Source organism: Piliocolobus tephrosceles, chromosome 18 (genome assembly GCF_002776525.5).
Source record: "Piliocolobus tephrosceles isolate RC106 chromosome 18, ASM277652v3, whole genome shotgun sequence".
In the NCBI taxonomy this organism is placed as follows: domain Eukaryota; kingdom Metazoa; phylum Chordata; class Mammalia; order Primates; family Cercopithecidae; genus Piliocolobus; species Piliocolobus tephrosceles.
Window position 1 is genome coordinate 2825059 of NC_045451.1, and position 25438 is coordinate 2850496.

At 49.3% G+C, this 25438-nt stretch overlaps 2 protein-coding genes across 7 annotated transcripts in view; one reads left to right on the plus strand and one right to left on the minus strand.

The window, feature by feature from the left end:
* The window catches only part of MBP (myelin basic protein), a 154441-nt gene extending 130266 nt beyond the window's left edge, over positions 1-24175 (plus strand). For 2 of the 6 annotated variants that reach the window (XM_023224780.3, XM_023224782.3), the window contains 5 exons: positions 12932-13036; positions 14054-14089; positions 14438-14470; positions 18092-18211; positions 22538-24175. In XM_023224780.3, coding sequence (XP_023080548.2) covers positions 12932-13036; positions 14054-14089; positions 14438-14470; positions 18092-18211; positions 22538-22582 — 339 coding nt within the window. In that variant the 3' untranslated portion in view covers positions 22583-24175. Of the gene's footprint in view, positions 1-12931; positions 13037-14053; positions 14090-14437; positions 14471-17782; positions 17790-18091; positions 18212-22537 lie in introns of all 6 variants that reach the window. The other 4 variants (XR_002734235.3, XR_002734236.3, XM_023224781.3 and 1 more) reach the window with 4 other exon arrangements.
* The window catches only part of ZNF236 (zinc finger protein 236), a 129323-nt gene continuing 126932 nt past the window's right edge, over positions 23048-25438 (minus strand). Inside the window, exon 34 of the transcript XR_004228588.1 lies at positions 23048-24530. The gene's annotated coding sequence lies outside the window, so the exon portion shown is untranslated. The remainder of the gene's footprint in view (positions 24531-25438) is intronic.

The following is a 25438-nucleotide window of genomic DNA, read 5'->3' on the forward strand; positions in this document are numbered from 1 at the left end:
AGCTCAGAAAAGCAGTGACACCGCTGTCTTCCGTGGTTCCGAACAGGCCACACAGATTCAGCCCTGAGCTCTCTGGCTCTGGGTTTCTTCAGATTAACTTCTGAGCCCTCTGGTATCTGCATTTCCTGAGAGTGCCACAAGAATCAAATATTACCCTGGGAGGAAAAAAGAGGATAAAGCAAATTCATTCGCTCTTCACTCTCAGGACCACTGGTGAAACCATTGAAATGAACAGCATAGGTCCCAAATGTCACTCTGTGGATGTGTGCAAAAATCTGTCACGTTCAACCTGGGAATGAAAGGAACAAGTACCAGGAGATACGTTGGCTGGTTGGTTTTCAGTCACATAAACAAAACAGGACGGTCCAGACAATGCAGTCTGTCAGTCCTGAGGCATCACTTCCTACTGAAGGAGGGACTGACAGGCCCTTTGTTTTAATTACATAGAAATGCACCTTTTTTTTTTTTTTTTTTTTTTGACAAAGTTTTTCTCTGTCTCCCTGGGTGGAGTGCAGTGGTGCGATTTTGGCTCACTGCAAGCTCCGCCTCCCGGGTTCACGCCAAGAAATGCACCTTTCAAAATGACAGAGAAAATTGGAAAATCTCATCTCATTAACTGCACTTGCATTTATTGTATCCATCAGTGTTTACCAAAATAATTGGGAACTAATTTTCTAGTAAACAGCGCAATTGAAGCTTCCCTCATTCCCTAGACACTAACTGGCATATGTCATTGACTTAGTCTACAGATACTAGTTTATTTTTCTCATCTATGAGCACATTGTTATTTCTAGCCAATAGCTTCATAACTTACTATAAAGTAAGTCTACAAATTCTTGTAATAAACAAAATACAATTTAAAAATCCATTCTTCTCCCTTCCCTTTTCCCTTTCTCCTACGACTACCCAGTGAATTCCCTCATAGGCCACTGAGTTTTGGGTGGGTAACGTGAGCCTCTCATCCTACATCCACTCCACAAGAGTCTCACTTGGCATGGAGTCTAAAGATCAAGCCCTAGACAGCCAGCAGACTCGGCGAGCAGGTCCCTGAACCTCTTTGTATCTCAATATTCAAATCTGTAAAATGAGTGGTGATGTGGGAACAGTGCTGCATGATGCTTTGGTTTACGATGCTCACACCTCATGTTTTAAAACCAAGACTCATTGCTTTCTCTGTTCTGGTTTTGCATTGAATCCTTTTGGGGACACAGGGAAAAAATGTACGTTCCTAGAACTTGGACCAATTACTTGATTAAGACAATGCCCATAAGAAAATCCCTACTGCATTTAGCCACTGGATGGTAGATGCTGCTCTCTGGGCATATTGAGATGCATCAACAGAGAGACATTTTTCTAACGTGTCATTCTGCGATGACATCACGGACCACACGACAAAGGGAAGACCAGGCGTTTGCTAAGGCTCCACAGCCAAGTGCTGATGGATGCATCTCTGTAGCAAAGGCCCTAATGGGAGGCGCAGGTGGAGAAAGCCAGGTGCATGGGACCCCGCCGTGATTGCTTCCATGAGAACGCACCATTCCAGGTTTACAAGAGGGCAGAGGTCTCCAGGTGGCAACTCCACATGGAGCCAACTTCCTGTGCTCCATCCCATCAGGTGGGAAAATGGGGCAGATGTTATCAACACTCAGTTATTTGACCCACTTCCCAAAAACTGGCGCACAAGAACAATGGGGAAACAATGTACTATCTGTTAATATGTATGATCTGAAAGAAGGCAGATCATCTTTAATGATAGATGTTCTGACACGTGACTGTGTCAGTAAGAACACTATTGTGAGGGGAGGGCGAGATGAGCAGAAACTCTTCCTCATGGGAATTTTTTTTTTTTTTTTGAGATGAACTCTCACTTTGTCACCCAGGATGGAATGCAGTGACGCAATCTTGGCTCACTGCAACCTCCGCCTCCCAGGTCAGGTGATTCTCCTGCCTCAGCCTCCCGAGTAGCTGGGATTACAGGTGTCCGCCACCACACCCGGCTAATTCTTGTATTTTAGTAGAGAGGGGGTTTTGCCATGTTGGCCAGGCAGGTCTCAAACTCCTGACCTCAGGTGATCCACCCACCTTGGCCTCCTAAAGTTCTGGGATTGCAGGTGTGAGCCACCCTGCCTGGCCTCTTATGGACATTTTCTTAACTAATCATCCAAGGTCTAGGAATGCACACTTCTCCTTGTGTCTCCAAAAGGATTCCATGTGAAACAGGAGTAAAGACCCAATACCTCACCTATCTGTTAAAACTGCAGAGTGGGTCCCCAGCGGGCTCATTAGCTGCTGTGGACTGTGGCAGAGCTGCTGGAGGCTGTCAGGCTACACTGGGCCAGTCTTCTGGGTAGGTGGATCTACACCCGTGTATCTAGTGATTTACTCTCATCCAGAAGAGAAACACGGGCACACTCCAGCTTGGGATGGCAGGGAAGGAACCCAGGTCCCACGGGGCCCCGCATGGTCCCACCTGGAGAATCAGATGAGCTTCAGGGTCTGGGCCAGTAAGCCGGGACCCGGTGAGCGGGGACCGCGTGGGCGGGGACCCGGGCAGGCTCAGAGCCATAAACTCACTAGGTCTTCACGTGTTGACCTGGTGATCATTGATTCAGGGAAGCAATTTAATTCCTCTCTCAGACAACGAAGTAAGAGCTTGAACTCTTTTTTTCCCCAACCACAAAACTCCAGGCACCAGTGAATATTAATCTTTTTTCAAATTAATTGTAAACATTTCTTCTGAGAGGGAGTGACTCCATCCACGTATCTCCTTTAGAAAAGTCCGAATGGAAATGATGCTGCCAAGAAAGGCCTTGGCCCTGCAGCCGCTGATCTTCAGATGCATCGGGAGGCAACTCATCTGTTACTCCTCCCGTTTAAGAACGCCCAGCTCCCCAGACCTTAGAACAAATTGGAAAGCAGGGCGGGGGGTGGTGAAAACAAAACAAAACAAAAAAAACTCTTCCTGATTTCTGGAGAGAAACGGGCCGCGAGCAGCAGCCTGGGTGCCGTGCGCAGGAGCCCCGCCTGCTGGTGATGAGGAAAACAGTTCTTCAAAAATCATACAATCAGGCTCATGGAAAAAGGAATTTCTTTTACAAATAAATGGCCACCCATGGTCTTCCTCCCATGATTTTAAAAACTTTTCAGGAAGGTATTATATTTACCAACCAAAATTTGTCGTTTTGTTGTTGCTCGATGAATCGTGATGAAAACCTCTACTGATAGGAAGAGGCTTCTGACACCGCTGAGTAAACCAAGAAACCTCAGGTGCAGAAAAAACGGTGTGTCTAGTATGATCACTTTGAACGGCATTTGCATATTTTGTCTGTGTTTTTGCACAAAGCCAGATCTAACAATGTGCTCATCAAAGTGTAAACCAGGGCCATCCTTAAGTGGTAGAATTTTTCCACAAACTTTCTTAACTTTCTTATTTCATGTGATATATTTATATAAGCATGTATTATTTTTCTAAACAATAGAAAATATTCATTTTTTAAAATCAGGTCATTTTTTAAATTATTCACTTGTCCCAAGTATTCAGCTCCAAATAAGCCAAACATTTTGCAGAAATGTCCTGGTCTCATCCCTAGCTGCCAAAACGCAGATTGCAGGATGCCCCCCAGCATCTGAGTCCACATCACGAGGTGCAGCCTCTGTCCATTTCTTATTTCATGGTGCAACTGACCACCTAGCTCTTCCTCTGCTTTTAATCACCTACAAAGGAAGTGCAGTACTTGAAACAGCTTGGGGATGGCCATGGAGACACAAATCTCAATGAATAACCAACATGTTCACAGTTTTGGCTTTTTTTAAACCTTAGTGTGTACAACTAAAAGTATATCAGGGAATTACTAAATATGTGTCCTAAAAACTAAGCAGGCCGTGTGCAGTGGCTCACACCTGTAATCCCAGCACTTTGGGAGGCCAAGGTGGGCAGATTGCTTGAGGCCAGGAGTTCAAGACCAGCCTGGACAACATGGTGAAACCCGCCTCTACTGAAAATACAAAAATTAGCCAGGCATGCTGGTACGTGCCTGTAATCCCAGCTACTTGGGAGGCTGAGGTATGAAGATCGCTTGAACCCAGGAGGTGGAGGTTGCAGTGAACCAAGATCAGGCTACTGTACTTCAGTTCAGCCTGGAAGACAGAGTGAGACTGTCTCAAAAAAAAGATAAAAGTAAAAAAAGAAAAAAAAACCCTAAACGTAACAGCAGGAATCCTTTCTCTCCCAGAGAGCTGCAGTTCAGCTCTCAGTTCACTTTCAAGATGACCTTATACAGCACAAGTGGTCCTGGGGCCGCGGCTCAGAACTGATGGGACTGACGGGGGAAGCTGAGGTTGCGAGGCTGGCTCAGCCCCTCAGCGGTCCCCTCTGGGAAGGCTTGAGTGTGGGCCACCCCCTTCAGCGTTCCCCGTAGCTGGTCTGTGAAGTGACTTGAGTTCACCTTCGCCCCCTAAGCGCCCCACCCAGCTTGCGTCTTCCCCTCATCACCTCCTGTTGTTTCTTTAAGGCCTAGCATCTTCTCCCAGCTCCTCCCACCTAGGAACAGGTAACCTGTTTACCATAAGGTGTGACAGAATTAGTGCCCTTTCCTCATAAATTGCAAAATAAACCTCCCAAAATATTGCTTTTAAAATCCGCTGCCACCTTGCATTTATCACATTTCCTGCTGCTCTGGAAGCCGTGGAGGTGGTGGCGCATTCCTACAATTGAACTGAGCAAGGTGTGTAGTGAGCAAGGGGCTGTGGGGTCAGTGAGGAAGGGGCTGAGGGACTGCATGAAAGGACCACAGACTCGGATCGAGGATCCAGAAGGATGGGGCTGCTTCTGATCTTGCCTGCTGGCCCGTGTGACTGAAGCTGTATTGGATGGACCTGCAATCAGCTACTCACTGGAAAGCAGGGCAGACACAGGGCTCTACTTCTCAGCCAAGCCATCCTAATACTGTGTGTACGTCTCATCTCGTAAATGTAAATGCACCTCGACCTTCAAAAGGGCGTCAGTGTCCCAATGCTGTGTGCTGCTATTCCTTCAAAGAAGAAGGGAGCCTCCGCCAGGCAGCTTTAGGGCAGGCTGTTGGGGAAAGAAGGGTGGGGCGTTTGAGCGTCTCTTCTGTGCGTCACCCGAGGGCATGGGAATGTCATGGCCAAATCAGATCGGCGTCGCTCGGGGGAGCCTGGGTCACTTAAAAGGTGACTCAGAACTACAGCCAAAATGTGGACACAGCCCAGAAGTCCCCAGAAGGGTGAATGGATGAGCAGAAAGCAATCCGTGCATACAGTACAGTGGATGTCGTTCAGCCTAACAGTGGAAGGGCATTCTGACGGGCTGCAGCACAGGGAGCCTGGAGGGCCCTGCGGTAAGTGTACTAAGCCATCCCCAGAGAACAGACGCTGCGTGGCTCCATGCAGAGGAGGCTCCTAGGGTGGCCCAGTTCATAGAGACAAAGCGACTTGAATGCGGGGCCAGGGATGCAGAGTGAGTGTTTCATGGGAACCGGGTTTCAGTTCGGGAAGCTGGAGAGGGTCTAGAGAGGGATGGCGGTGATACGTTATACAACAGTGCGAATGTGATGTATGCCACTGAATTGCACACTTAAAAATTGTTAGAATGGTAAGTTTTATGTTATGTGTGTTTCACCCCAATAAAAAATTTACTTTTTAAAAAGTGGCTCAGATGCAGCACCCGTCCACGCGGACCACGCAGTCCCCTGCCCCAGGTCATCGCCACCCTGAGGCGTGTTCCTGTGCTTTTCTTCCTGTGCTCAGCACAGAAGCTCTTTAGGAACATCAACCAAAACCCAGGTCTGGAGTCCCAGGAAACAACCAATATGGAAGCTCAGCAGAGACTGATCTCGCTTGCTTTGCACTTTTCCAAGGTGGTTTCTTAGTAAAATTCTAGAACAGAACACTCGGAGAGCCTCTGTTTCAGTCCCATCATTTCACCCATGAGGAACCAGAGCCCCAGGGCCCCAAGGGACTTGCTCAAGGCCGCACAGGTGGTGTCAGGCCCAGGCTGGAGCCTCCCAGCTCCCTGCAGCAAGCTGTTTCACAAGGCTGCCATGGAGGACTTTTGTTCCTCTGGCCACTTTCTGTTTGCTGAGCTCCACTGTGCGAGTCAAATGCCAGAAGCTTTGGGGATCCCACAGAAGTTTTTCTTTTTTCCTCTGAAAGATTAAAATCTAGCTGAAGAGGGAAGATGCTTGCAGAAAGCTAAAAAGGACAATCCAATGCCAGATGAGGGTTGCAGCCAAAAGAGGCTATATTTTCCCAAAACAGAGACATTTGGAAGGGGAGCACACTCTAGGCAAAGGTCAGGGAGCCCGCAGGAGCCCCGAGGCAGGAGATGCCAACGCTCTCAGGGGAGACCCAAGACGGCCAATCCGAAAATTCGCACAGTGAAACAATGCGCACATGAATTCCACTTCTGGCTCTACAATGACAGATCATGTTAAATGACCTTATTCTAGTTCACAAAATAACAAAATGGGCTTGCTTTGGGAGTACAGTTCTATGAGTTGTGATGCACGTATGGATTTGTGTAGCTACCGTCATAATAAGGACACACAACCCCATAACCTCCCACCCCTCCTTCCCTCGTGGTCCACACTGCACCTTCCCCCCATTCCCTACCCCAGCTCTGACCTCCCCCAATATAGGTCAGCCTTTTCCAGCATGTCATAGAAATAAGATCACACAGTATAAAACCTTTTAGAATGGTGGCTTTTACTCAGCAAGATTCCTTGGAGCTGCTTCTAGGCTGTTGCTTGTATCTAGAGTTTGTATTTTTATTGCCAAATAGTATTTCATGCCTGAATACAACACGGTGTGTTTACCCCTTCAACCTCTCAAGAACATTTGGGTTGTTGACAGTTTTTAGTGAAATCTAGTGAGTTTAGCTGCTGTGAACATTCATGTACAGGTTATTGTGTAAACATAAGTTTTTATAAAAATTTAAATTACTGTTCCCTCAAAAGATGGGTGGCCAATATATTCATTATAAAAACCGTTTCCAAAAACATGTAATTTATCCTTTAGTATTTAAAGCAGGAAATGGAATTACAGGGTCATATGGAAAGTTTAGGGTTAACTTTCTAAGAAACTGCCAAATTGTTTCCAGGAGTGACAGTTCGCATTCCCAAGGTAATCCATGAGGGCTCAGGTGGCTCCACATCCTAACCAGCACTTGGGAATGTCGGCGTTTTTTATTTCAGCCATTCTAACGGTGCAGTGTCACCCATTCTAACGGTGCGGTGTCACCCATTCTAACGGTGCGGTGTCACCTCACGGCTTTGATTTGTGTTTTCCTGATGCTGATGATGACGTCGAACATCTTTTCATCTGCTTGTTCACCCTCCCTACGTCCTCTTTGCTGAAGTGTTTATTCAAGTGTTTAGTCCGTTTTTAAACCAAATGGTTTTCTTCTGGTTGAGTCTTGAGAGTCCTTTACAGATTCTGCTTTCAAGTCCTTTGGTAGATACGTAATTTGCAAATATTTTCTTTCTGTGTGTAGCTTGTTTTTTTATTCTCTTGATGGTGTCTTTTGTAAAACAAAAGTTTTTAAATTTGGATGAGGTCCAATTTATCCATTTTTCCTTTTATAGATGATGTTTTGGTGTCAGGTCTAAGGACTTGTTGTCTATTCACAGGTCAGGAAGGTTTTTCTCCTGTGGCTACTTCTAAAATTTTATAGTTTTACATCACGGATAATAATCTATGATCTATTTTGAGTTCAATCTTGTGTAAGGTGTGGATTGGGGTTAAAATGGTTTTTTGGGGTTGGTTTTTTCTTTTCTTTTTTTTTTTTTTAACATATGGATGTTCAACTGTTTCAATGCTGTTTGTTGAGAAGACAGTTTTTTCCATTGAATGATCCTTGCCAGGAATTGGCTGGTCAGATTTGGGTGAGTCTGTCTCTGGACTCCATTCTGTCCATTATTCTACGTGCCTGTCCTTCTTCTAATACCACAGGTCCTCAGTTACCATAGCTGCATAGTCAATCTTAGAACCAGGTGATGCGTTTCTCTCACTTTATGTGTCCTTTTCACAATTGTCTGGCTATTTTTGCTTCCTTGGATTTCCATACAGTTTTAGAATCCACCTCTCTATCTAAACAAAACCTTGCTGGAATTTGAACAGGAATTGCATTAAACCTGTAGATCAATTTGGGGAAAGAATCAACAGTTTTACTGTGTTGAGTCTTCTAATCCATGAACACAGTATGTCTCTCTGTTTAAGTTCTCTTTGATTTCTTCCACCAGCATTTTCTAGTGTTAGCATTAAAGCTCTGTACCTTTTTGCTAAATGTATACCTAATATTTTGTTTCCTTGATGCTATTCTATATAATAATTTTTAATGTTGTTTTTTAATTGTTCATTACTTGTATGTAGACATATAATTGACTAAATGTCCTTTTAGTAATAGGTCATTACAACTATGGTATAACAACACAAATATAAGACTGCCTCAAATTATCTGTGCAACTAATGATTTATGGCTAAAAGCCCAAGTCAGAGTCCTAGTTCAGTCACTCTTCAATGCATCTATAACCGAAATATGTGTATGATCCCACGATAATAATTCCATTCACTGAAGACCAGTGTCAGTTCTGTATTAAAAGTGAACTAAACAGCCTACACGTTAATTCAACAAATAGTTGATGCCCACTGCATTCTTCGTTGTGAGGACCACCAATAAACCAACTACCTTTTTCATAGACTTTTCTGACTGTGATAATAACTCCAAGAGCTCGAATAAAATCTACCAACACCATGTGTACCTCAAAAGATTTAAACTACCTTTTCCTCACCAGTGTAGAGACCAATATATTCATTATAACAGTCACTCACAAAAGTATATCATTTTTCTTTTATCATTTAAAGCTGGTATTCCTAATTCACATGTGAGGTATTATCTATGTAATTCTCCATTGAATCTCTGACAACATGGTAAGTTGTAAAATCCTCTGAGATCTGCATAGCATGACTGAGTATTCATTTCTTTAAAATCCTGACCTAAGCCTAAGTTTTTTCTTTAGAAACTTAAAAAGGTTAAGGCATTTTTCTAGTTTAATCACAGGATGAGTGATTTAAAGGTCAATGATGTTTCTGTGACTCAAAATCCAAAGTTCAGCATCTAGAGAAGTGGAGAAATGGAGAAGTGGAGAAACGAAGAAGCGGAGAAACGGAGAAACGGAGAAGCGGAGAAACAGAGAAGTGGAGAAATGGAGAAGTGAAGAAGTGGAGAAGTGGAGAAGCGGAGAAGCAGAGAAGTAGAGAAATGGAGAAGTGGAGAAGCGGAGAAGTGGAGAAGCGGAGAAATGGAAAGTGAAGAAGTGGAGAAATGGAGAAGTGGAGAAATGGAGAAGTGGAGAAGTGGAGAAATGCTACCCGAACACCAAGGGCAGCGTGGCTTGCCCTAGATTGTGAGCTGTGTCAGTGATTTCAGCCCATTGGAGTAGAAGCTAACAAGTAACTTCGTCTGATAGACATAACACTTAAAGATGTACGTCTTAAAGTTTAAACAATTTCCTGTCTCTACCATTTTGTTTTTTGATTCATAATTTTACACTCCCTCTCTGACGGTTTGAGGAGAAGGTACAAGGCTGGTTAGTGGTGACTAAATACAACTGGTGACTGAACACAGAGAAATATTCGATAAAAGATTACATGACACAAGGAGAATCAGAAGATTCCTTGGATTCTTGCATTATTCACAGACAGAATGAGTTGGAATACGAAGGATCAGGGATTTCTATTAGGACTCCAATGTCCCCAGCCCTTCTGACATCCTCACGTTCAAAGGCCCACAGCACCTGCCTGGGAGGAAAAACTGAGCACGCAAACTCCACTCCTCTGTGTGTGAGAAGGTGGAGGTGTCAGTAAACAGAGGGGTACCCGCCTTGGAGTGCCGGCCACATGCAGAGCACCAGTGGCCTTCTGTGAAGAGTCTGGGAGCTGCGCTCTGTGTCTGAGAGAGGTTGACAGTCTCACCAGGAATGAGAATCGTTAACCAACGAGGGCACAAAATAGGAAAAACAACTAGTAAAATATGGAGTGCTGATTACTAAGAAATCCAAGGGATAAAATGGGATTTTTTCTTTTGGAGACAAAGTCTTGCTCTGTTGTCCAGGCTGGAGTGCAGTGGCGCAATCTCAGCTCACTGCAACCTCCACCTCATAGGTTCAAGCAATTCTCCTGCCTCGGCCCCCTGAAGCTGGGACTATAGGCGCACAACGCCAAGCCTGGTTAATTTTTTGTATTTTAGTAGAGACGGGGTTTCACCATATTGCCCAGGCTGGTCTCAAACTCCTAACCTCAGGCAATCTGCCCACCTCAGCCTCCCAAAATGCTAGTATTACAGGCGTGAGCCACCACGCCCAGCCAAAATGGGATCCCTCTTTCATTCCTCATGCATTCAAAACCTCTCAAGCAGGAATTCTGTCTGCTTCACTTTTGCGGTATCTTCAGAACGTGGACCATGCCTGGCCCCCGGCATTTAGTTGGGAAGTAATGAGGCCCAGGGCAGAGAGGGACGAGCAGCTCATGGTTACGCCATGCTGTGCCTGCAACTCTGTCACAGGGGAGGCCACGGGCAAGGGGTGCAAAAAACAGAGTTCGCGGTGCTGAGCAGGCCCCGTGCATGGGAGACGCCTTTGCCCTGGGCCCTAAGGAGGTTCCAGACAGGGGAGAAGGAAGGGCCTTGTGGACAGAAAGGATCCCGCACAAGGCCCAGGGCAGGGGATACACAGCCCGTCCATATGGAAGATGGGCCAGGCCAGGGCATAGGCGCACAACCCAGGGCAAGGGATGGATGCTCAGCAGCCAGAGCAGGTGGGAGGAGAGGTAAGGCTGGGGGTCCGGCTCCTGGCAGGACTGCAGCCAGAGCGAAGGGCCCTCAGAAGCACCCAGAGTAACAGGGCTCCCGCTGTGGGCAAGGGCGGCCACGGGACACTGGAAGGAGAGGGATATCCGCGTTGCTTCTGTTTCAGGAAGCTTGCTCTGCTCTGGGTGCTGAACGCTGGGAAGGTGGACAGGAAGCCTCCTCACATTACGGCCCAGGGAACAAAGAACTGTGGCTTCCCCCTGAAGGATGGGCAGGGCAGGGAGCCTCACAGGCAGCAGGGAAGCTGTTAGTAGTCTGGGGGTGAGGGCAAGAAACGTTTGAAGCAGGGGTCCCCAACCCCCAGGCCCTGGACCGGTACTGGTCTGTGGCCTGTTAGGAACTGAGGTGCACAGCAGCAGGCGAGCGGCGGTTGAGTGAGATTATCGCCTGAGCTCTGCCTCCTGTCAGGTCAGCATTGGCACCAGATTCCCATAGGAGAGCAAACCCTACTGGGAGCGGCGTGTTTGAGGCATCGAGGTTGTGCACTCCTTATGAGAATCTAATGCCTGATGATCTGAGGTGGAACCGTTTCATCCCAAAACCATTCCCCCATCCCCATCCGTGGAAAAACTGTCTTCCATGAAACCCATCCCTGGTGCCAAAAATGTTGGGAACCGCTGCTTTGAAGAGGATCGAGTAGGGAAGGAGGGCAGAAGAAAGAGTCCAGTGCCAGCAAAACTTCAGACCTGATGTGTGCCGTGTGGAGACCCCCATCTGGGCTCAGCCACAGAGATGAACAATGTTGGTGCTGGGTGAAACGCGGCACACTCTGCAAACATTGTCTTTTGTGGCTGCAGCATGCAGTTGTCACTCACTGAATTCCACCATTCTGTGCGCTACTGTAAATCCCAGAGAAGCGCACTTTAGGCCTTTGGTGGCAAAACTGTCTTCTGAACAACAAGGGGTCCTCCCAATCAATGTGCACAGAGCCGAGAGACTGGAGGGAAATGCTTCAATTGACTTCAGTGTATTTAACTGATTTGCTTCCGCTGTGTTCTGTGTTGACGGGGCGCAGCCAGAATGCTGGGGCCAGAGCTCCTCTGACCTCCAGAAATTCGATCCTGCCTGAGGTGTGGGCTCTTTACATGCAGGCTGTTTTGGAACAAGTAGGATCTGGGAGCCACAGTGAGAAAGTGAGGGGGAAATTGACAAAATCAATCTCACAAGCTCCTCCTGAGTCCCTTTCCTTTGCTTTTCTGAGAACTCGTGGTCAGCCCTCTTGCCTGGTGCGTGTTCACTGCTGTTGGGCCTTTGCAGTCGAGCCGAGAGCCAAGCAGACAATGCATGAAGTCCGCAAACGCCGCAGCATCCCTGTGTCCCCTGAGACCCCTACGTCCCCTGCCCCCTGGGTGCGTGGCTCTTCCCTTCCCTCCGCTGTGAGCTAAACTCTCGCAGCGCTTACCAGTCCATATCTTCTGTGCAATCTCTACCGACCTGGAATGTTCTGGTTCTGTTGATTACCAGTCAGCCCAGGGCACTCATGCCCAGCCGTTCCTCCGTCTCCACTCCCTCTTACTCGAGATGTAGAAGTGATCGTCCCAAATCAGGCCAGTGCCAGGGTGGCGTGAGACACTTACTTTGAGAAGTGGAGACCAGCTCATGTTATACAGCTGCGTCAAAGCCCATGAGCTGCCTGCCTCATGCTGTCGTGTTTTTCTGTGTGTCTTTCCCGAGCATTTTCCTGTATTCAACCCAGAAGCCTGTGGATAGTAATCTTTTTCTCTCAGTGCTTTGCCGAACCTGACCCTATCTCAGATGGAATCCCCCTTGAATTACGGTCACGTCGCCTCTATTTGCTTATGCACCTTCATGAGAACCACCCACTAAGTTGGTAACAGAAATCTCTGCCCAGCAAGTCGCACACCCAAACCCGCTGCTGCCAGCCCGTAGCTGCTCCAGGTGTGTCTGGTGGCTCAACCGCAGCCTCCTAGTAGAAAGCCCTTAAAAAATCCAGACCACAAAGGAGGAGAGATCCAGCTTCCCTGAGGAGGACAAGCCACAGGGACTCTGGACTTGTGCTGAGGTCACTGCTCCTCTGTCTTTCAGGACTCACACCACGCAGCAAGAACTGCTCACTACGGCTCCCTGCCCCAGAAGTCACACGGCCGGACTCAAGACGAAAACCCCATAGTCCACTTCTTCAAGAACATTGTAAGTGACGATCTGTGGGAAGAGGTAGCAACTATGAGGGGAGGAGGGGTGCTGGCCGCTGCTCTCATGCACACAGGACGTTCGTATGTTCGGGGGTGGCACCGGGGCCCTCATCAGGGTAAGGCTGGCCAGGGAACTCACCCCTCGCACCTGATCGCGAGTTCCAAACAAGCACTTCCCACCACGGATTGCACTGTGCGTTCTCCAGAGAGCTCACTTCTCGAGATTAGACTCCCATGTAACGCTTAGCCTGAAAACACAGGCTTTGCAACCTATAGAGAGCTCTTGCCCGTGGGGAGGGGGCAGCAGAGAGAGCACAGGGCATTTTTAGGGCAGTGAACCTGCTCTGTTGAGGCTGCAGTGGTGTCTGAAGAGCACGCACTTGTCCAAATCCATAGAATGCATGGCACCGAGAGACCCTAATGCCGTGTTGCTAATAAGGGAAACTGTTCGGGGTGTGTGGAAACTAATTTCTGCACAGTTTGTCTGTAAACCTAAAAGTGCCGTGCAAAACGAAGGCTATTAAAAACAATAAAACCACAGGCCTCTAATTCCAAGATCTCAGTGCAGCATTTTATGGGCGTATTTGATAAGTGCGTTTAGGAGCTGCAGACCCGGGGGCATCCCCTCGGAAGCTCTGAATGTCAGAGGACCCACTGCTTCCAGCCCCTGAAAGGGCTCACAGTGAGGCAAAGTTCACCGCCTCCATCGATGAGGGCGGGTGAGCGTCATCCCTGTGTCCCAGGGTGGGCCCGTTCCCCAGCTACGGAGCCTCTGGGAGGCGTTTTCCGTTCTCTGAAGCACTTTCTGAGTGCCCTGGAGGATCTGCGCCATCTAGAATATTTCCAGTCTCAGGTCTATACTTCTTGACCAGCTAGGACAGAAATGGGGAGGCTGGGGCCCGGGTGCTTCTGACGGTGCTGGGTGCTGGCCACCCTCAGCAGGCAGGTGCCCGTTAGGAAATGGACGGCCGCACAGGGCTCCCACTGCAGCCCACGGTTCTCTGTGTCTTTCCAGGTGACGCCTCGCACTCCACCCCCATCGCAGGGAAAGGTAAGACCTTGGAATGTTTTGATTAGTCATCACTTTCCTGATAGACCTTCTCTAAAATCCTGTAACGTACCAAAGAGAGAGCTAGGCTCAGAGCTACCTGAATTCATCCCAAAACGTGTTGCCTTGCGGCTCCCAAGTAGAACAAGTCGGCAGATCCATGCACCCCTCCTGCCTCTCCCACGGCTGCACAGCTGCTGGGGCCCTGAGCCTGCGGCCCCCTCGGAGCTCCGGGTGGAACCTGTTTTTACCACCTCAGCTCCACCGGGCTTTCATTGTGTTTCCTGTTTATTGAAAGGACTTTCCCTTCACTGACCACCATGTCATTGTTTCTTTGTCTTCCTCACGCAGGGGAGAGGACTGTCCCTGAGCAGATTTAGCTGGGTAGGTGATGAACGCACTTCCATCGGCTTTCTCTTCCATCCCGGTCCTCTCAGCCCCGCGGCTTTTGTGTTCTGCTCTGTTTCGGTTGCTTCCTGGCCCCCTTTTCTCTCCTCTCAAGACCTCTCTGCCCACAGCTGGGATCGGGCCGCCTTCTCTTCCACTGGGAAAATGAAACGTGGTCTTCCCTTACGGCAGGTCTGGTCTCTTGCTTCTGTGCCTGGGACCTGGCCCTGCAAGGCCAGACCATCTTCTCCCAAAGGGTTCCCAGGAGACGTGACTGGTCTCCCTCCCATAGAGGGAGCAATACCATGTCCGAGAACATGTTTAACTTCTTCCAACACAACCAATGCGAGAAACAAGTCCCAGGAACCCGCATGTGGAAGTGGGACTGGCTGGCCCATCTCAGTAACCCCAGATGCTGACACTGGAAAAATGATTCTGCTAATGAATAGAAAAATAGGCTAGATAGAGTTGCTGGATTTATAACCTCATTAATCCAAAGATTTTTGTTTTGTATGTGTTTTAATAATAAAAAACATAGATATCAATCCATCCAGAAAATCTTCCTTAGGCATTTTAGGCTTGTTAATGCTGAAAGCAAACTTTCAAGGAAGGTTTAAAATGGCCAATCAGAAATTTCTAGTGAACGAATTTGATGTCTGAGCCAAATTAAAATGTCAATCATTATATTCTAACCAAACTTATAGACTTTAGTTACTAGCAAATATCAGATATGATTCTTACTGTATAAAAGTTTTAATTTTAAAATAAAATGGAGGAATAACCACCAACATATTGTAGACAGGTGGTGTCTGTCTCCAAAACTGCAATGCCCGCATACTCTACAACAGAGCCTATCTACACCTTCTGCTCAGTTAATAAGCATCATATAAATGAATGAATACATTTTAAAAGAAAGACAACCAGCAGAAAGAACAGGAAGAAAGAACTGGAAAAGAAAACAGAAAGAAGGTGGGAAAGAGGGAGGAAGGGACGGGACCCTAGAGAGAAAGGCAGAGAAAAGATTCCATGAGGATCGCACCTCAGTCCCACACGTGATTGAACTGAATTAGGAACTAAGATATTTACTGAAACATTTCCTATTAATGCATATTTGACTTGCTTTTTCTGACCTAATGAATTTGCAAAATAATGACAGTCACGTAGCAAATGTACATGGACTAGTACTCACAATTAATTTTTTATTTTCTATGCCAGCAGGAGACAAAGAGGATAGAAGAATGAAATTCATTTTTGACCCAGAAATCTTATTTTAGCTACTGCTTCATCTGCTCTTAATTTCCTAGGAGTGGACTTTGGGGCCATCGTGCAGGATCCTCCCTGAACGGGGAGCGATGGGGGGTCGTGCACAGGCCACTCCGCCCAGCAGCTAACAAGAAAGACCCCTGCATTCTTCCCCGCATCTCTCCTTTTGGGGTCCTACTAATGTCTGTTGAATTTCTCTTTTTTCCAAAGCAAAACGCTTCTCTGCATTTTGTCTGCTTGTCTGTTTCCCAGAGCCGCAGGACTCTCTCCTTGTCTGCAGTTCCGGAGAGCCCCACTTTCTCTTTCTAAACTGTGTTGTATGTTTCCCGGTACATTCTAGGTTGCCCAAAGATAAACATGACTGAGGATTTGAAAGGAGGAAAGACCAAGCAGATTATTAATCTGAAAGTCAATCCCCGGATTTAGTTCTCGAAAACTCTTTATTTTTGGAGACAAGCAATAGACTAAGACAGAATGACGTAACGCTTGCAGGGGAAGCGGCATTCTGCCATGTAGAGCCAGGCTGACAACCTGGCCTCCCGCACCCTCTGCCATCAGGGAGTGAGTGCAAACCTGGAAACCTCTGGGACGCAAGGGCGAGGCTGGCTGTCCCCTCATGCACAGTGCTTAGACCTTCTTGCCACACATCCCCTGTCCCTCACCTCACTGGATAGCCCCTGAATCAACTGTGCACACAAAAGCAGCTGCCTGGTTCTGAGTGGCCATGCTCGCTCCCAAGCACAGGTTGAATGAAAAGAAAACTGTACAAGTAGCATGTAGGGTGGGAAGCGCCCAGCAGAGGCTGTGGGTGCAGCCAGGTGCTCTGGAAGCCTTGAGCCCTCTGGCATCATCTTCCTCACCTCTAAATAAGAGATGGACTAGGTTGCTTAAGGTCCTCCCTGTCCTAAAACACTTTAATGAAATGGAAAAAAAGGCTGCAGGCTGATGGAGGGGGACAGTTTGGTTTGGTCTCAAGTCTTCAGGAGAGGGCACCAGGCGAGTCTCCCTGATTTCTTGTTGGCAAAACATAAAGTGCAGTCTAGACCCTGTCCATTGAGTAGAGATTCACGAGACCAACCAAGATGCCACCCTGAAAAGCTAACAGCGCGGTTGGCCTTCCCACAGACAGTGCACCCACCGTGGGAGGACACTTCGCCCTCGGGTGTTACCGTCCACCGCGTCCAGACTCCACAGCGAGCCCCTTCCGTTCCTCCCCGTGTTTGCAGTGGAGTTCCCACTTGAGAAGACAGCACAGTAGCAAGCAGAGGCTGCTCCTGGGACACTCGCACCAGTGTATGTCAGGAAGCCCCTGAGGTCACACGGCCCATGAGGAAGCCAGAGGGGCTGCTGGGCTGATGAGGCCAGGGCAGGGCAGCCTGCTCTTCCATAACAACAGCTGGCACCAAAGCCCAGAGTTGGCAGCCTCCACCTGAGGAGCGGCATCTCCATGAATGGCTTGTGTTTTTGCACAACCCCATTGTGTAGATGAGGAAACTGAAGCTCAGAGAGGTTCCTGCCCTTGCCCAAGGCCACACAGCTGGAGGAGCTAGAAAGGTGCTAGGGGAATGGGAGGTGGGGGAGCTGAGACGCTGTCCCGCTGCTGCCAGGATGCGGCTGCCCCCCGTGCCAGCCAGGCCTGCCTCCTCCCTCTGTCCAGTTCAGCAGCCCCGGGCTCCTGGCAAGGGCCTTGCTCCCAGTCCGAGCTATGGCCAAGGGAGAATGACTCCTGCTCACGCCTGGGAGAGAGCTCAGGATTTTGTCTCAAAACTTTCTAAAAGATATGAGGCTCAACATTTCACTAAGGCCAAGGACTCTTAATTTCCCAGACAAATCCTAGAACCACAGGGCCCGTGTGACCAGAATCCAATCTGTGCAATCAATCAGCAAAAGGAGCCCCCAGGAAAGGGCACGGGCCAGGGCCTCCAGGGACTGGCACCTACACACCGCACAGACCCCAGGGTCCGAGTCCTCCAAACACTTGTAGGCAGGAGCCTCCTTACCTTGATTTGCTTGATGTTTGCTAATCTTCTCTTGAACACCCCACAGCGTAAAGGTAAGCAACTGTTCCCTAAACGATTTAGATCCTTAAAATATGTGTGTTTGGGCCGCATTATCTCATGAGAGAGCCTCCGCCCAAACCAGAGTGCTCCTCTCTCTGCGGCCAACACCCTGGTAGACCTGGGGGAGCAGCCTCTCCCGCCCCCACCCCCTCAGCGCGGTGCTGGCCCGTGGCTCCTGAACCACTCACCAGTCCAGTCCGGGGCCTGGGCCCTTCCCCGGGGCCCTGGTGGCAGCTCCCAGTGGCTCAGCCCAGCACTGCAGGTGGAGGCTGAGCTCTGTGGTCTTTTCTTGCAGGGGGCCGAAGGGCAGAAACCAGGATTTGGCTACGGAGGCAGAGCGTCCGACTATAAATTGGCTCACAAGGGATTCAAGGGAGTCGATGCCCAGGGCACGCTTTCCAGAATTTTTAAGCTGGTAAGGTACCCTCTGTTCAGCTCCACTGAGCAGGGACTAAAGGGTCCCAGACTCCCCAGCTGAGCTGAGCACAAGGGCGGCTGCCGCCTCTGACTCAGCCGCACTGTACCCCGGGCGTGCTCTGGCCCAGCGGGCGTGCAGGGGCTCAGGTGGCACTGCCCACTCGCGTTTACGCACGGGTTTCCTCGGGCGTGCAGGGGCTCAGGTGGCACTGCCCACTCGCGTTTACGCGCGGGTTTCCTCGGGCGTGCAGGGGCTGAGGTGGCACTGCCCACTCGCGTTTACGCGCGGGTTTCCTCGGGCGTGCAGGGGCTCAGGTGGCACTGCCCACTCGCGTTTACGCGCCGGTTTCCTCGGGCGTGCAGGGGCTCAGGTGGCACTGCCCACTCGCATTTACGCGCGGGTTTCCTCCGAGATGCGTGTGGAGCCGGAGGCCCCTGAGGAAGGGCTGTGCCTGGGCTTGCAGGGGCTCTGGAGCAGGCAGCCGAGCTTGACTCCAGGGCAGGGCCCAGCTGGAATCCAACTTGCCCATGCCCAGGGTTGCAGCCCTCAGAGAGCAAGCAGGAACCGAGCAGACGCGGGTGTTGGGGGAGATCCCTGGAGCCACGGGAGGGGACGCCCAGGAGACCTCAGGGAGTGGGGAGTGGCCCGTTGGCTCATGAGGACCTGGAACCAGACCCAGGACGAATGCCAGGCCCGTTGTTTGTGAGCCGTGTCTCTGAGCCTCGGTTTTCTCATCTGTAAAATGGAGGTAACCCACCCACTTAGCTCACAAAATCGCTGTGTAAGTAAAAGGTAGTGACAAACACAAAACGCGCTGGCAGGTGCGAGGCTCGGATTCCTTAGATAAGCAGTCACCTTTGTTATTGTTAAACGTCACCCAGAAAACCCGGAACTCTTAGCTGCTCTGGTGAAGCAAAAGGGGAGGCACATGAAGCTCCAGGCAGGGCCGCGAGAGAACCGGAAGCCAGAAGGCCTGGGAGTCCCCCCGAGGCACCTGCGTTTGCGTTTTCGTCTTGGAGGAGACCAGGCCTCTGGGGTCCTCCCCCGGGTGCAGAGAGGCGGGTCTTTCTTGGTGTGTAACATCCTCATTGATTCAGTGATTCATGGCACAGCCCAAGATTTTAAGGATAGCCGGTCTTAGGAAAAGCTTTTAACATATGAAGTGAGCGGTGAGTAACTGAGCTGCTTACTTGCTTTATGTCAGATAAAGTGGTAAGCAGGATCCACTCCTCAACGTAAATTCTGAGTAAGAAAATAAATTCTCCAAGTATTCAAGTCTCAGGGCCATCATGCTGTACACTGCCGCAGTTCTGGGGTGTGGCCACAAGAGGGCGGAGATGAGGCTCCCCGGGGAGCAGCGTCTGAACCCAGCACTGCAGTCAGGACGGCCCCGCCCCACCTGGCCAGTACCTCACCTGCCTCTGAATCGCCCGGGATGCACGCCCAGACCCCTGTCTGGGCTCTGCCACAGGCTCACGGAGTCAGAATGTCCACGGGTGAACTAGGTGTTGCCAGTTGTGATGATTTTGCAGACACCGTGCTCACCTGGGAAACACGGATTCATCCCATCTGGATAACTAATTCCTCCACTACCAGCTTAAGGACTGTTAGACACACCGAGAGAGTTGAGTGTTGGCTCAGAGTTGATGGGATGACCCAGATGAGTGAGGGGCCCCATTTAGCAAATACTTCCTTGCAATATATGCAAGGCTTACAACCAGTCACTCGAAATGCTTGCAAGGCCAGAGCTTACCAAGACCACCCTGAGGAACAGAAAGCTGCATTTAGATCTGCATGTTTACGGTGTACAGATATAACCAATGTACTACACGCATGTGTTTTCTTAAATAAGTTCAGTATTTTCCCTGAATTTTTTGGTAAGCAGCTTTTAAAAATTATTTAATTTCCGTAGAGTTCAAGGGAAGCATCAATGTATCAAAGCAAATTGCAAATCATATGGTTGTAATTAAATCTTACTGCATAAAAAGTTCATAACTGGCCTACTATGGCCGTATGGCTGAATGAGTTGACTTGGAGCAGTTCCAATAGATTAATAAATCACAGCTCCCCAAGAAATGAGGGGTTTAGAGGCAGGCAGGTGGAGAGGACAGGAACTTCATAGCATTTAATGTCATTTTACCATCTTTCTGTCCTTTCTGGCGCTGTTGGAAATCAGTAGTGAGAGGAAAAGACTCAAATCTGGAAGTCCAGCATCGTCGGTAGGAACTGGGTAGAAAAAACTATTCAGGTCACCCCATCACTCGGAAACCACATCGGAACATCATAGGGGCCTCCTGTTTCCATGTGTGTTAACTTCCACGAACATACATGTGAACGGTTTCCCACCTGTAGTGTTGCTGTGGAGTTGTGAGGCGTCAAAGTGGAGGCAACAGTATCTGCCTTTTGCAGTAGGTTCTGTTCTTTTCCTGTCCTGAGAGAGGAGGTCAGTCTAACCCTCACCTTGTGAGTTCAGTCTTATCCTGACCTGAGCCCAGGGCAGATCAGATGCTTAGATCATGCGACTCCAAGTTGCATGACACATAATACAGAGAAGCGTGACTGCTGCATCCACACAGGCTCCAATCCTGGCTCCCTCGGGCTGGCTGAGCTTTGGCTCCTGGGCTGTAAAGAGAGGATGATACGAACACCTACTCCAGGGGGTGCCGTGAGCACAAAAGAGAAAATGGGGAAAAATGGGTTTCCGGCATGGTCAGTGCTCAACAAATTGTAGGTTCAATGATAAAAAGTAAAACCAACATGCCCACCATTTTCAATGTCGAAAGGGAGCGTCAAGAAAGTTAAGAGGGTATCTCAGTGGGTCGCCTTGCCAGAGGCTGTAGGGAACTTGCTCCATTTTAGCACAGAAGCACTTTGTTTCACAGGACAATGGTTCTACCGCTTTCCAGGAAGTCCAAAGGCTGATCTCTTGGAAATGCAGCAAAAGGTGAGGTGCGTGCTGACTTCTGGGCTACTCCAGAGGGCAGCTCCGATGCCAGGCATGTTCAAGTTAAGCCAGAATCAAACAGGAAAAACCCACGCTCCTGAGGGAGAGGCTGGCCCTCAAAGGGCAGGGCCCTGCACCTGTCAGCCCCCAGGCCAGCAGGAGGCCTCCGCGGTATGTGAGAAAGCCCTTGTCTTGGGAGGGAAATCTCACTAGACGGTTCCTAAGGCAGTTTCGCAGGCGAGAATTTCACAAACGTTTTCACTTGTGAAAACAAAAATCCCTTAAGTGAGTTGTTTAACCACAACATAGAGGCTTGTTTATAATGCTAAGTATGTACTTGGAAAACCCCCCAAGAAGTCAGAACTGTCACCTTGGTCTGTTAGTTGCGTTATTTGTAAGGATTCTTGGCGTCCGCACTCCGGTTATTCATTTACTGGGCAGTGTGGAAGCCACAGATTTAGACGAGGACAGTGTTAGTTCACTGCTGATCAGCCACGGTAAACAGCATATTTCTTCTCTGTCTTGCTTTCTGGGGACTCTTCACCAAAACTGATCATTTCATAAAAGGGGAAACCCAAGGAGAGAGACTAAAATTTGAATAAAAATTTCAATGCAGAAAAAGTGCAGTTCTGCTTTGTCAATCTAAATGACGTTCTGTGTGACCAACGCGTGCCTCCTTCTAGAGGGGTGCCCACGCCTGGCTACTTCCACACTGTGGGCCACAGCACACCTGTGCACTATTTCAATTAGCTGCCAACTCTTTCTTAAGCATCGAAATTATTTGTCCCGCAAACATGTAAATGCATGGCTTTAAGACCCCTTCAAGTCAAAGTTTGCAGACAAAGCTCCCTGTGCATTTGATTTGTCTGGTGTGGCAGATGAGATGGCACATAGGAGGGACGTCCCCAGGGACGGACATGTGGCTTTGCTCTTTTCTGGTGCGTGCAGCAAGGGGTGTGCTAGGGTCCCTCCGAAAAGGAACTTGCTCCTGTTGTGGTTGGCAGTTTCCCCCAGTCGCTCTGGAATCTCTGGCTGAAGAGACGAAGTGCTCCTTCAAAGCCAAGCAATGAGCGGTTACACCTTCACCCACAGAAGAGCAGTGTTGTGGCACAGAAGCGTGGTGACGCCAGGCACCCCTCCCTGGGGCCTGGGAATCAGATGCCAGAGAATCTTTCTCACAGAACTGAAAATTCAATTAGCATTTGCTGAGGGAGGTCGGGAGAAACGGAATGAAAAGACGAACTCTCCGTGGTGCCGTTTCTGTTAGCAGATGAGAGACACCCAGGGGCTCAGCACCCACCTGGGACCACAGCAGAGGGATGCTGGTGTGGGAGGACTCCACGGCGCTCTCGTCCTAACTCCTCTTTCTTCCTTTTCAGGGAGGAAGAGATAGTCGCTCTGGATCACCCATGGCTAGACGCTGAAAACCCACCTGGTTCCGGAATCCTGTCCTCAGCTTCTTAATATAACTGCCTTAAAACTTTAATCCCATTTGCCCCCATTACCTAGTTAGAGCAGATGACCCCTCCCCTAATACCTGTGGAGTTGTGCACCTCCTAGGGTCAGGCCCACGGCAGCCTACCGGCAATTTCTGGCCAACAGTTAAATGAAGCAAATGAAAACAGAAAACAGTTCAAACTGTCACTTTCTGTGTGAAGGTCGCATTCCTTACCCCACAGTGTGCCCCCCGACGCTCGTGGGTCTTCAGGGTGCCAGGTGCACAGACGTCCCTCCACGTTCACCCCTCCACCCTTGGACTTTCTTTTCGCCGTGGCTGTGACACCCTTGCGCTTTTGCTGGGCACTGCGATGGAGGCACACAGCTGCAGAGACAGAGGACGTGGGCGGCAGAGAGGACTGTGGACATCCAAGCTTCCTTTGTTTTTTTTTCTGTCCTTCTCTCACCTCCTAAAGTAGACTTCATTTTTCCTAACAGGATTAGACAGTCAAGGAGTGGCTTACTACATGTGGGAGCTTTTGGTATGTGACATGCGGGCTGGGCAGCTGTTAGAGTCCAACGTGGGGCAGCACAGAGAGCGGGGCATGCCCCCAGGTCGTGGCTGCCCACACACCCCAATTAGCTGAATTCGCGTGTGGCAGAGGGAGGAAAAGGAGGCAAATGTGGGCTGGGCAATGGCCTCACACAGGAGACAGGGTCTTCCTGGAGATTTGGTGATGGAGATGTCAAGCAGGTGGCCTCTGGACGTCACTGCTGCCTTGCATGGTGGCCCCAGAGCAGCCTCTATGAACAACCTCGTTTCCAAACCAGAGCCCACAGCTGGAGAGTCCAGGAAGACTTGCGCACTCAGAGCACAAGGGTAGGAGTCCTCTGGACAGCCTCGCAGCCGCGCCAGTCACCCTTAGACACTGGCTGTGACGGCGACGGGGCGTGCAGGCAGCGGCAGTGCACAGTGGCCAGCACTAACCCTCCCTGAGAAGATAACCGGCTCATCCATCTCCTCCCAGAAGACGCGTCGTAGCGAGTAGGCACAGGCGTGCACCTGCTCCCGAATTACTCACCGAGACACACGGGCTGAGCAGACGGCCCTGTGGAGACAGAGAAGAGCTCTTCTGACCACATCCTTCCTAACACCTGCTGACATCTCCTTTTGCTCCTCCCTCCCTAACCTACTGACCCACCTTTTGATTTTAGCGCACCCGTGATAGGCCTTCCAAAGAGCCCCACGCTGGCATCACCCTCCCCGAGGATGAAGACGAGAAGTAGTCAGCGTGATGCCAAAACGCGTCTTCTTAATCCCACTCTAATTCTGAATGTTTCATGTGGGCTTAATATCATGTCTATTAATATATAGCCTCGAAGATGAGAGGGTTACAAAGAACAAAACTCCAGACACAAACCCCCAAATTTTTCAGCAGAAACACTCTGTGTGGCTGAGCTGAGGTCGGCTCTGCCATCCATACGTGGCCGCACCAAACAGCACGTGCTGTGACGATGGCTGAATGGAAAGTGTACACTGTTCCTGAATATTGAAATAAAACAATAAACTTTTAATGGTATTTGCATGGATGTCTTCTTTTGTGTTCTGGGCTGGAGCATACAGGCCTACATCAAGCGAGAGCCAGGTCTGCAGAGCTGCAGAGCTGATGTGACTCGGTGCCTCTGGGTCTCGAGGCAGGGCTGCCTGGCGGTGCCTGTTGGAGGGGGTGTCCTCTTCAGGGGGGGGTCTATGGCTACTGAAGAAAGTGGAACAGAGGTAGTTGTAGGGCACTGATTCTCTCACCAGGAAAAATATACTTAGTGTCTCTGAAGACAAGCTTCCAAGTCTCTCTGTGTTCTGCTGTGTTGCTAGTGTACACACCCTGCAGATGGATCCCGGGAGTCTTGGACGATTTCCCCTTGCCACCTTTTTCTCTGAAAGCATGAAAGAGCGTGAAGCGATGTTTTACTTATAGTTGCCTTTGGTTACAAGAATTTTTCTTCAAAAAGATAGACGAAAGTCTCTTTCGTTTTTTCTTTTTCTTTTTTTTTTTTTTGAGACAGGATCTTACCTTGTCACCCAGGTTGGAGTGCAGTGGTGCAGTCTTGGCTCACTGCAGCCTCAACCTCCCAGGCTCAAGCTATCCTCCTGCCAAAGCCTCCCATGTAGCTGGGACTACAGGTGTGCACCACCACACTCAGCTAATTTTTGTATTTTTGGTAGAGACAGGATCTCGCCATGTTGCCCAGGCTAGTCTCATCCTGACCTCAAGTGGATCTGCCCACCTCAGCCTCCCAAAGTGCTAGGATTACAGGCGTGAGCCACCACACCCAGCCTTTGTTTTGCTTTTAATGGAACTCCCAGTTCCCTTCTGTGTCTCAGCAGCAGCTGTGAGCTCTGCATTTGTGACCTTTGCAGAGGGGAACTTCCATGCTGATTGAGGGTAGGATTACATGCTCCTGTTTCCCAGGGTTCAGACAGCTGCAGACTCCAGCATGAGGAGCAAGTGCGAGAAGCTTGGGAATATGACTGCATTCGTTGCAATAGCAGGAAAAACCGCCGAGGCTGGAGGCATGGCCACCTGAGCTCGCCTGGCAGGCACGGCAGACAGAAAGCCCAGGGCCACCGGCTACACTTCTCCGCCCAGACCCCTTCCAACTGAGGAATTTGGAAAATCATGCAAAGATAATTACATTTTAAAAACGGTATTCTTTTCATTGGCAAGTCTATCTTAATGTAACATACGTGGAAAATGCATTAGAAGACAAACCAAGGGTACAGCGTAAGCTAGCTTTTACCATGACAGTACAATACTTGGTTGAGTATTTTAAAATAAAACACA